This window comes from Gossypium hirsutum, chromosome D01 (genome assembly GCF_007990345.1).
Source record: "Gossypium hirsutum isolate 1008001.06 chromosome D01, Gossypium_hirsutum_v2.1, whole genome shotgun sequence".
Lineage (NCBI taxonomy): Eukaryota > Viridiplantae > Streptophyta > Magnoliopsida > Malvales > Malvaceae > Gossypium > Gossypium hirsutum.
The window spans coordinates 23349351-23361739 of record NC_053437.1 but is presented as its reverse complement, the minus strand read 5'-3'; the positions used below and the strand labels follow the sequence as shown (position 1 = coordinate 23361739).

Genomic DNA, 12389 nt, shown 5'->3' with positions numbered 1-12389 from the left:
GTTGACGTTTTTTATTTCTTGTAATTTTCTCTTTTCCAGCAAAAAAGAAGGAAAGATTGAGATTATTTTAAACGAGTACGTGCTTATTATATTATTATAAGGTTAATATAATAAAATATTATTTATTATTACAAAAGATTAAAAATTCAATTGTATTAGGTGCCAGATTGATCGGATCTAATAAAATGTCAACGTACAAAACCTGTTTAAAATTTCACGTCTTGTTGTGAAGGATGGTAGAAAACAACAGAAGAAGATGAACTTACCACAAGAATGTGGTAAAAGAAAAATGCTGGGATCAGTAATAAATCGTAATCAATTTTGATAAACGCTTACATACAGTGTATAATAACAATATGGATCCACAAACAAATCCACTGCCCATTTTGTGAAGTAGTTTGGGGGAGAAAGGGGGGGAGGGGGGAGTGTCTAAGTGCTTCTAAAATTTAACAAATTAAATCCCCCCAAAAAAATGCCAGAACCTGGAACTCAACAACTTCTTGTTCTGTGAGAATATTTCATGTTACAAAATTCTATGAACAAAGAAAAATCATAAATCTTTTTGTTTTCTTGTCATAACTGTGTGGCACTACGCTGTATATGGTGATGATTGTAGCCAATTGGTCCGAAAAGTTGAGCAGGCAAAGCACCAGTACAACTGTGAAATAGATCCAATCAGAAACTTTTCAGCTCAATATAGATTTTTTTTATATAATGCGTAGAACTACCCATAACCCCTTCCTACTATTAATAGGAGGATAAAGATGCTTCAGCATGCTTGAACTCACGTCCTCCTACTCTGACAATAATACCGATATCAACCGAGCTAAAACTCAGTCAGCACAATATAGATTATTTAGATATCTGTACTAAAATCACACCCATTCTCTCTAACTGTTTGCCATCTCATTCATATATCATGTGTGTTCTGTTTTCCCTAGTTCACGACCAGGCCAATATTTCCTATAACAAGTCAAAAATACTGAAAGGGAAATTCAGAATTTGAATCTCTTACCCATGTATCCCCTCCTTAGCATTAAAACCTTACGGAGCTGAGCTTTCATCACTTAATAGATAAGATAACCTCTAGGTTCTTCTCAAGTAGCCAGCCTTTGGGATAAACAACATTGCCTGTATCTAAATGGAGATGCCAGTTCATAACCTTTGAACAACCAGGTGGTATACCTTCCATTTGACTTTCATCTTCCACTACTTGCTCGATGAATGTCGTTTCCTGCATAGAAGGAACCGAAAGAGAAGCTAAGAATCAAGCCGTGGCATTTCTAGAGAAAATACACATCAGCTTCAATGAAATTGTACAAAAAGCAACACAGTATGATTCATACTTGGAAACCCTCCTTCACTGTGTCCAATTGTCGAATTGGGTTTGAACAGGGGCGTCCCCATCGCTTTGGGTCCCACAAGATGGTGCTGCTAAAAGCAAATCCCGACATGTCAACATGAAACCTACGAAGTCTTTTGCTTTTCTCATTTGTGTGCCATCCAATTACTCGACTCGCATTGCATACCGGACCTTCCACAATTGCCTTGTTTTTGCTTTGTTCAAGCATCGCAACAGGCCAAGTTCCAAAACGGCTACAACACAATAAGATACATGTTATGAATTTGTGTATGATAGCATGATTGGGAAAAGAAGAAGCATTTCATTGTAATCAGTGCACAGTTACACCATTGGGATAGCCGTCTCCATTCTAACATACTTATGAACAAGACAAACTACAATAGTTGTTGAGATATTCATTAACCTTCTTGACAAAAGGAGAAAAGTTTTAATTAGCAGATAAACGATTTTAAGTTAATTCCTCATAAAAAATCTCAAGACGAACCGGTAAAATGACATTATATAATCTCATTGAGGTGAGTGTCAGATATTGGTATAAGTTCAACATAAAATCGAAATTTGAGGATAATCTCTACCCATGTCCGAACAGTAGTTGGGGAAAAAAAATCAGGACGATTACAACAAAACAGATACTAAAGGAAGGATAGCCAGGCTGAATGTTATATGAAAATGAAACTCAAGTGGTTAAGAGCTAAAAAGGATGAATTTTTTTAATGCGGGGAGGAGGGACAGAGATCCGATCTGAACTTGTTTCAACGGGAATTCTTCACACCACGGGCTTGGTTGCAATCAAGATGATTTAATCCAAAAATGGAAATACTATTATTAGGTAATGACAAATAAATTTCAGATAGCCAATCACCAAAATCTCTAACCCAAAACAATTCAACAGTATTCATTCATTACCCAATTTTGTTATCTTAAAAATATAATAAAATAAAATTACCTAGTAGTTCTCAAGCTCTCAAACAATTCCAGGGTGTAGACGTTGTCGTCGTCGGCGAAAAACACGATCCCGTCAAGCTTGTGCCGTTCGATATGTTCCAAAGCGGCGTTTCTTTGATGAACCCCTCGGTCCTTCACGTCACTAGAATTGCGCGTGGACACAACGTGCCGATACATAACCCCTGTTTTCCTCAAAATCTGGGCCGTCTCTAAAGACACCGTTTTCTCCTCCACCACTATCCAAACCAACGGCGGCTTCACTAACCGCAGAACTTGGCCTAACCTGTTCAAGAAATAGACTTGGAATCCCCGATTGTGAGTGGGCGTAACGACGATTAACTGCTTTAACGGCTCGATTGAATCCGTAACTTCGTTGTGTTGTTCCAATTGCGTATTAACGCCCAATGCAACATAAGAAAAAATGGGATCGTCGGATTGGAGGTGGACATGTGGCGGTCTGAGGTCGGGAGAAGCGAAATCCTTGGGTCGGATATCGGTATCCATTTGGCCAAACGGAGTAATTCCGAAAAGCAACCCTATTAGAAAAAAGAAGAGACAGCGGCAAAAAGACCGGCGCCACCCTCGGCGGTAAACTAAATTGAGGAGCGTTGAGGAAGCAGAAGAGGGGAAATGTTTATGTAAAAGCTTATTAGAGGGAGAAGAGGAGAACCCGGCAGCGCCGTTCTGGGTGGAACGGCCGTGAAATGCCGGTGAGAGAGTCCGACGGATGGAAGGCATGAAATAGGATGAGAAATAAATAAAAAAAAATAAATAAATGGGGGATGTTGAAGGGAAAGGAAAAGGGGTTCAGCTGAGATCTGAAGTAAAATAAATTGTTTCTGCTACCACTTCCACCTCCACCTCCATCTCCACGCCAGATGGTTGTGTTTCCTTTTTGACTTGTCTTTTTGCTCTTCTTTTATTCTATTTTCTCTTTTTAGCTAAATCAATTTCTTTTTTGCAAAATATATTATATCAACAAATAATCTAAAAATTATAAAAAGATTCAACATATATATATAACTCATAAACAATAAAAAAAAGGTGATCATGAAATACAAGTAGATTGTCATACGAGTTGCTATATTTCAAAATTTAACGTTTTATTAACTCAGTTATTTTTGAAAGGTTGAATACTAATATTAGCTCAACAAAAGATATAAACTTTAAGAGCTTAATTTGTCATTATGTTAATAAATTATGTTATTACAAGGGTAATTTTTTTTATCTTTTTAATAAAAATAGAAAAAAAAATTAGATACGGTAAGATTTGAACTAATGCTACTAACATCTATAAAATTTTCTCTTTATAGTTTCAACCAAAATTTTATTTTAAAACTTTTATACATTTCAAATTTATTATACAAATTATTTCACCCTATTGTTTGTCCATATTGATAAAATCGTTGATTAAGTTGGTGTTACAAGTCAATTCGATATCAACTTAAGAAAAATGACAATATTATAAAAAACAATTATAGTACATTTAATATTCTTAATATGATATATTACCTATTTAATTATTCTCGTATGTTTTATTATTAGTTTAAAACATTACATATTATTTTTTATAATAATATATTCAAATAGAAAAAGGTGTGGAAAATGCCTTGATGGTATTCTTATTTATTGGTTTCTTAAGGGGAAAAAGGCCACGTGGGAACAAGGAAAGAAGATCAAGATGTTGTTTTAGTAATGCTAATTTTTATATTTTGTAATAAGTTTTTTTTAAGGATATTTTAATAACTATGAATGATAGTTTAGTAGAATGTTAAATCTTTATAAAATTTATGCCTTAACTCTCATCACAAAATATAGATTTCAAGGTCAATTTAATCAAGTATTTATTTCAGATATTACTTTTTTTTGTTGTTGTTTTAAATAGTAGAGAGATTAAATTGTTTGCATTTGACATAATTTAAGATTCTTGAAGCTGAATGGAGTTATCCGAAACCACTTAAGGAGTGTTAGTTTATTAACGACATTTACAATAATCAAATTTGAAATGATACCGGAGTTGCTTTCCACCTTATTGAAAAGATAAAGCTTGGAAACACATATATTTTATTTTTCATGTGGGAAAGTAAATATAACACCGGAAGATATCACTTTAATAATTGATCTTCCAATCAAAGAGAAAGTGATAGTAGCAGATGGTAACATCGAAATGGTGCTATGTTATTTGTTGTTAAGAGTTGTACTAAACAATGAGGAGAATGTAACGACCTGAAAGCCAGTGAAGTCGGAAACGGTAGCTTCCTAATGTTGTTTTCCAATGATAGAATCAATGAATATTATTTATTAATATTTACGAGGATATTATAGTATTATATTGAAGTTTGGTCTAATAATTTTGGTTATTTGAAAGGTTAGACAAGGTATAAGTGTATCGGTTCTAAAGTCAGTGATTTTGAAAATTGAGGTACTGGGACCCTGTTTCCGTAAACCAGACTCGTAAATATTTTTATTAAATTTTTATGGAGTTAGAGTTGAAGTGAAGTGAATTTCAGATAGATAATTTTATTTAATTAAGGATTAATTAAGATACGAGAACTAAATTGCAAAAATGATAAAATTTAAATAGCTAAGGAATTTATAATTAAAGCATGGGATAAAGACCTAAGTGGTAATTATACCACTTAAACATTTAGTGGACGGTAGCTTTGAATAGTTAAAGAAATTATGTTAAAAATATATAAATAATAAATAAATAAAACATAACATAAAGTGAAAATAAAATAAAATTATTATAATAAAAACATAAGTGGAAAAAAAACAACCATTTTCATTTCCCTATCATGCAAACCGAATCAAAGAAGAGAGAAAAGAAGCATTCGGCGTTAGGGAGTTCTACTTTCAATTTTAGAATTGGTTAGTCAATTTAGTCTATTTTCTTGTAATTTTTATATTTTTGGAATCCCTGAAATTCAAGATTTTAAATCTAGAACTGATAAAGGACTAAATTATAAAGTAAATTGATGATTTCGTGCAATAATGACTAATTTGTGCAAAATTCGAAATTGGAAGTGAAATTGAGAAATAGGAAGTCCTATATGGACTCTAAAAATTTTGGCATTAGGTTTTGGGGATTGAATGTCAAAAATTTCATAGCCCTAGTTTTGGGGACTAAATTGAATAATATGCAAAAGTTGTATAATTTAACAATTGAATTTGAATTGGGATATGTAGCGTTAATTTATTATAGTTGTTTTAATATGTAGCTAACGTCGAATCGAAATCCTCGAGAAAGAAAGGAAAAGACAAGATCATCGACAAATTACTCGAAGTTTACGGTTTGTGTTTTTATAACCCAAACAACTTCATTTGCTGCATTTATGAACTGTATTGCATGGGAAGGTCATAAGGTAAGCTATAGGTGATAAAAATAGTTGAATTGATCCGATTCAAATTTATTATTTGCAATGAGGATTAAAGTGAATAGATTTGGAAATATAGTATAATAATATAAATATGAGATTGAATCTGTTTTGAGATGTGATATAAGTATATGTATATAAGTACGATGGATGATAGAACGAGATGGATTTGGGACATTGATTATAAGTGAAATTGAATGGAGGATACCAGAGTTAAGTCCGGAAATGAGTATAAATTATTGATGTGATAAATTTATTTTGATTGTTATAGGGAAAAATGTATATGTGTTACAATTATGTTAGGTTGAATTATTATAAGTAAATTGAGTTGTAATATTAAATGGTACATTATGATGTGTAGCTTTTTAATATTAATTTGTATTAGATCTTGTTGTTAAGTCATGCATTACATAATTTATATTATAATTTAATTTTGGATATAGAAATACCACTGAGTTATACTCAGCGTATGTTATCCTTTTTTCGTGCGCAGGTTAGGTATTGTTCAGTTTGTACGTCGATTCAGCATCCAATGAAAATCTCGAACTCAATTGTTGGTGAAATGTTCTTTTAATCTTGGTATGTACCTAGTATGTTCTATGTATAAATGTGTAATGTTCATTTTGTGTCTTGATGGTATTTGAGTTTTGAGTTTTAAGTATTGTATATATATGTGTGTGTGGTTGATAAGGATGATTATCTTGAAGATGTCTTGTTGAAGTAATTTGGTGATATGCTTAATGATTAAATAGTTGAGTAATTGATATGCTAAGTAAGTTGAGGCTAATGCATAATTGTGAGAAGAATATTTAATATATGATTTGATCAATTGAGGTAATGTTTTTAGTGTATGCTTATAAATAAAATTTAATGCTTAGGTGTTCATGTCTAGGAACCTCAATGGTAGATTGTTTATGTTGGTTAATATTAAGTATATATATTTTGTTTAGATGTTGATTTGTATGCCTTTATTGTGTTTTGTTATGTTATTTGAATTTAGGTAAGTTTTGAGTATAAGTGGATCATTTAAAGAGAAGTTTTTACCATTTTTGAACTCAAGTATCGATATTTTTACATCTAGTATCGATACCTAACCTAATGAATAGTTTTAAACAAACAGAATGCTAAATTGGTATTGATTTTTATTTGAGTATCGATACTAGGAAATAAATATCGATACCCTTGTTTTGCAAAGAAAACATAATTGAATTTTGGTATCGATTTTCAATAAGGTATCGATACCAACTAGGGATTTTTGAAATTAACCTTTAAACTTTGAAACTTTTCATTTCAATTCTTTTTCATGCTTGAAATTCTCAATTAGGTCCTTTTAGGATTCAAAATTTTTAATATGTTTGACTATACGTGATTTATTAATAATTAATTGAGATTTTGTTTAGTAAAGTGTTTGCTGATTGTTGGATTTTGTCGTAGCATCTTATTACTTAGGTCTGGCAATCGGGTCGGGTGAGGGGTGTTACATTTGGTTTAGTTCTTATAATTTGAACTAATCTGAGTTTTTCTTATAGTGTTGATAAAAATGTCTGAAGGATCTAGAGAAGCCACAGGTGAGGAAATTAAAAGTCATGTACATCATGTTTAGGAGCAAACTCCCGTAACCAATTTGGGTGCTGCTGTTGGGAATGTTTTTTAAAACATTTTCTTCAACCCAAATGTTTGATCAATTTATGGGGACTACTCAAGCACCCCAACCTCAATAGCCTTAGGAACCACAGCCAAAAGTGGTATGGCTAGCACCACCAGTGCCAATCGGAACTCCATTTAAGGGAGATCTTGTAAAGGAAATTCGAAAGAAAGGTGTTAAGGAATTTTTAGGTGACAAGGGTGATGATTCTACTGTGGCTGAGCAGTGGTTATCACAAGTTTGTAGAGTGATTAAAGAACTGGAGTGCATGTCAGGAGATAGTGTTTTATGTGCAGTCTCTTTGCTCGAAAGAGAAGCCTACTGGTGGTGGGAGACATTAACCAGTGTAACCCCTGGGGAGATGATTGATTGAGAGTTCTTTTGGATAAATTTAAATAAAGATATGAGAATCAAATGTATGTAGAGCAGATGAAAAAGGAATTTTTGTATCTTAAGCAGGGAAGAATATCTGTAATGGAGTATGAACACGAGTTTGTTAGACTCAGTCATTATGCTAAGAACATGTTCCAGACAGAGAAAGAGATCAGTGAAAAGTTTGAATGGGGATTGACAGGTGAGATTTGTGCTTTGGTAGCAACATCAAAGTGTAAAAGCTTAGCAGCCATGATAACCAAGGCTCACAAAATGAAAACAATTTTTCGATATAGAAGTAAAAATTTTGAAAGAGAAAGAATGAAGTGTGAAATGTCTAGTCCTCCACCTCCAATAAATTTCAAGAAGCCGAGATATCAAACTTTTTCAACAATAAGAAGGGAGTTACAACCTATGAGTTTCAGGCGTGATGGAAATAGTAGACCAGCTATTCCGATGGCAATTTCTGGTGGATCTAGAATAATAAAAATTTTCAACTGTGGGCATCGTGAAAGAAGTCGTGGAGGCGAATGCTAGAGGCGTTCTGGAGCATGCTTTGGATATGGATCCAAGGATACTTTGGTTAAGGATTGTCCTTCCAAGGTAGAGGTAAGTACAGAACAATATGTTTGTGAACCTTAGAAGTTTCAGTATGAGGCTAGATTTGGCGTACCAATAAAATCTGGCTTAGTTTAGGGGACTGTAAGGAAGAGCTACAGTAGGGCCAGTTTTGGAGTATCAGCCAGAGCATATGTATTGAAGGCAAAAGAAGATGTTGATTTGCCAGAAGTCATAACAGGTAAATTTTATTTCCTTATAAATAGTATTTATGCATTGATAGATCCCAAATCAACTTATTCTTATATTTGTACTAATGTTATAGAGGGTTTGAATCTTGAGGTTGTGTATTCTGAAATGAATGTGTTAGTGACGAATCCTCTGGGTTAGAGTACAATGGTTAATAAGATGATAAAGAATTGCCCGTTGTTTTTTAGCGAGTATATTTTCTTAGCAGACTTGTTGCTATTGAGTTTTCATGAGTTTGATGCTATTTTGGGATTAAACTGGTTGACTAGACATAATGGTGTGGTAGACTGTCGTGATAGAAATGTGCATTTGTTGATTACAAAGGGTAAGGAAGTATTAATGCCTGACATATAGTCTGATTTGGTGAATAGGATAATTTTTGTTGTATCTTCAAGAAAATTGTTAGTTAATGGTGCAGGCGCTTATTTAGCATATATTATGGATTCATCTGAATCGAGAAAAGACATCAGCCAAGTTTCAATTGTAAGGGATTTTTTAGATGTGTTTCCAAGACAGCTTTTTGGGATTCCACTAGATAGAGAAGTAGATTTTTCAATTGAATTGGAACCTGGTACAACGCCTATCTCCTATACTCCTTATAGAATGGTTCCGTTAGAACTGAAAGAGCTTAAAGTACAATTGCAAGATCTGTTAGACAGGGGATCTATATGATCAAGTGTTTCGTCATCGGGTGTGCCATTTTTGTTTGTGAAGAACAAAGATGGGAAACTTGGCCTATGTATAAATTATCGCCAATTGAATAAGGTAACTATAAAGAATAAGTATCCATTACCTAGAATTCAAGATTTGGTTAATCAGCTGAGTGGGGATACAATTTTCTCTAAGATTGATCTGCGATCTAGTTATTATCAAGTGAAGATCAGAGGTGATGATGTTCCTAAGACTGCATTCCATTCAAGGTATGACCATTATGAATTTTTAGTGATGCTCTTTAGCTTAACAAATGCACCTGCAGTATTCATAAACTTGATGAACAGAGTGTTTCAGTCCTATTTCGATCAGTTTGTGGTGGTTTTCATTGACGATATTCTGGTTTATTCTAAGAATGAAGAGCATTTAAGGATTGTGCAGAGAATATTGTGCGAGAATAAGTTATACGCCAAGTTCAGCAAGTGTGAATTCTGGCTGATAGAAGTTCATTTTTTGGGCTATGTAATTCCAGTTAAAGGTAATAAATGAGATCCTGATAAGGTAAAAGTAATGCTTGAGTGGAATCCGCCCAAGAATGCCACTAAAGCTCGCAATTTCTTGGGTTTAGCAGGCTATTATGGAAGGTTTGTGAAAGGCTTCGTAATGTTGGTGACTCCTCTCACTCGTTTGTTGAAAAAGAAATAAAAATTTGAATGGACTGATGATTGTCAGCGAAGTTTTGAAAAGTTGAAAACAATTTAACTAAAGCTCCTGTCTTAGCTAAACCAGAATTTGGTGTGGAGTATACTGTTTATATCGATGCATCATTGAATGGGCTTGGATGTGTACTTATGCAAAGAGGTAAAGTTGTGGCGTATGCATCGCGCCAACTTAAGCCACATGAGAGGAACTATCCAACTCATGGTTTGGAGCTGGCAACCGTGGTTTTGGCATTGAAGATTTGGAGACACTATTTGTATGGAAAAAAGTGTTGTGTGTTCTTAGATTATAAGAGTTTTTAAAAAGATTTGAATCTACGTCAAAGGCGCTGGATGGAACTTCTAAAAGATTATGGTCTAGTCATAGAGTATCACCCTGAAAAAGCTAATATTGTGGCTGATGTTTTAAGCAGAAAAGTAGTGGTAGCGTTAACATCCCTACAAGCAAGAGTAAGTATAATTGATGATGGATCATTATTGGTAGAGTTAATTATCAGGCCAACCTTTCTTTCTTAGATTCTAGAAGAATAGATGAATGATACACCGTGTGATTTGTATAAATAGCGTATGATGTCTACTAATGCACCAAACTTCAGCTTAGGTAAAGATGGTGAATTGCGGTTTATGAGAAGAATGTATGTGCCAGTTGAAATGGTTTAAAACAAGAATTGCTAAGAGAGGCTCATTAATGACCTTTCTCACTCTATCCAGAAGGTTTCAAGATGTATCAAGATTTGAAAAGTTTATACTGGTGGCTTGGAATGAAGAGAGAAATCACAGAATATGTTTCAAGATGTTTAACTTGCCAATGAGTTAAAGCAGAACATCAAGTTCCTTCGGGTAAGTTGTATCCTTTGGAGATACCAGAGTGGGAATGAGATAAAATCACTATGGATTCTGTATCAGGACCTTCTCTCAATCCTTCAAAGAAGAATTCGGTTTGGGTGATAGTGGATCAGCTTGCTAAATAAGCTCATTTTCTGCTAGTACACACTACTTATTTATTGGAAAAGTTAGTTAAGCTCTATGTCTCTGAGATAGTATGCTTTCATGGAATTCCATCTTCCATAGTCTCAGACAAATATCCAAGATTTACATCAATATTCTAGAAACAACTGCAAGTATCGTTGGGAACCAAGTTGCAATTCAGTACTGCCTTTCATCCTCAAACAAATGGATAGTCTGAAAAAGTCATTCAAGTCTTGGAAGACATGTTAAGAAGTTGTGTGATTGACTTTGGGCTAAATTGGGAAAGATATATTTTTTGGTGGAATTTACATATAATAACAGCCATAATGCCAGTTTGGGTATGTCACCATTTGAAGCTTTGTATGGAAGAAAATGCAGAATGCCCACGTATTGGATGGAGCTCAGTGAAAGAAAATCGGTAGGTTCTAAGTTAGTTCGAGAAATAGAAGATAGAGTTTTTGTCATCTGTAATTATCTGAAAGTTGCCTAAGATATCCAGAAAGCTTATGTTGATCTGAAAATGAAAGAGATCTCATTTGAAGTTGGTGATAAAGTATTTTTAAAGGTTTCTCCTTGGAAGAAAATCATAAGATTTGATTAGAAATAAAAGTTAAGTCCACGTTTTGTAGGACCGTATGAGATTTTAGAACAAGTTGGACCAGTGGCATACAAATTGGTGTTACCTTTGAGTTATTGAAGATTCATAATGTGTTTAATGTGTCTATGCTGAGAAAATATTGATCAAATCTAAAAAATGTTGTTAATCGTCTCCAGACGTACCGATGTCCAAAGTAAAAATCTTGCACAAAATATATGAAAAGGTGATATTCGTAGGTATACAGGTTAGATTGTAATATAGTTACAATGGAGTAAGTGAGTACTCCGAGGATCGTACCCAAGGGAGGCGAGCACTAAAGTAATTCTAACCTAAGCATAAATAGATTTAATTAGTACTTTAAATGAATTATATTACAATGAATAAAAAGAAAGGTTTTGGTGATCTATACAAATAATAATAATAAAAGAAAGAAAATAAATAAATAAATAAATCATGAGAAATTAAATAATAAAATATATCAAATATGGGCGTGGGTGATTAGCTCGCTTCGGTAATCATAATCAACTGTCACTTCAGGTTTTCTTGTTCAATCAACTAGCCGATACCCCAGCAGGGTCTTCCGATATTCCACTAGAATAATGAGTCGGCAATAACTACTTATCTCTCAACCTCACAGTCTAGACCGGTTCAAGGTTAATGTGTTCACGGATAGGTCATGCCAAATTTGGGTTAATTCTCACCTTAATGACTTCATATGGTTTCCAGGCCTAATGTATAGGTCATTCCTTTCCTAAACAGCTGATCCGCTAAGAGAACCCTACAAAACAGTTAATTAATCATACATCTACTTGCTAATCCCCCACAGAAGGATTAGTTCCTCATGGATCTCATAAACAATATAAACTTGATAGAAATGGTAAACATGAATAATGATTCAAGAGTATAAAGTTTAGAAGAAGCCTGATTTGTATTAGAATTGAAT

The 12389-nt window shown here is 33.7% G+C and overlaps 2 protein-coding genes across 2 annotated transcripts; one reads left to right on the top strand and one right to left on the bottom strand.

The window, feature by feature from the left end:
* Window positions 1–293: 293 nt before the first annotated feature.
* Window positions 294–3297, bottom strand: LOC107922593 (probable beta-1,4-xylosyltransferase IRX9H). The gene is made up of 4 exons (XM_016852697.2): window positions 2310–3297; window positions 1347–1596; window positions 1016–1234; window positions 294–658 (listed from the first exon to the last, which is right to left on the bottom strand). Exons 1-3 carry the CDS (start codon window positions 3044–3046, stop codon window positions 1064–1066), a joined length of 1158 nt encoding a protein of 385 aa, XP_016708186.1. The 5' UTR covers window positions 3047–3297; the 3' UTR covers window positions 294–658; window positions 1016–1063.
* A 3928-nt stretch (window positions 3298–7225) lies between these two features.
* Window positions 7226–10182, top strand: LOC107921666 (uncharacterized). Its single transcript, XM_016851493.2, has 8 exons — window positions 7226–7253; window positions 7441–7676; window positions 7790–7904; window positions 8928–9159; window positions 9307–9429; window positions 9508–9698; window positions 9792–9845; window positions 9941–10182. The coding sequence occupies exons 1-8, from the start codon at window positions 7226–7228 to the stop codon at window positions 10180–10182; spliced, it is 1221 nt and encodes a 406-aa protein (XP_016706982.2).
* Window positions 10183–12389: the final 2207 nt, after the last annotated feature.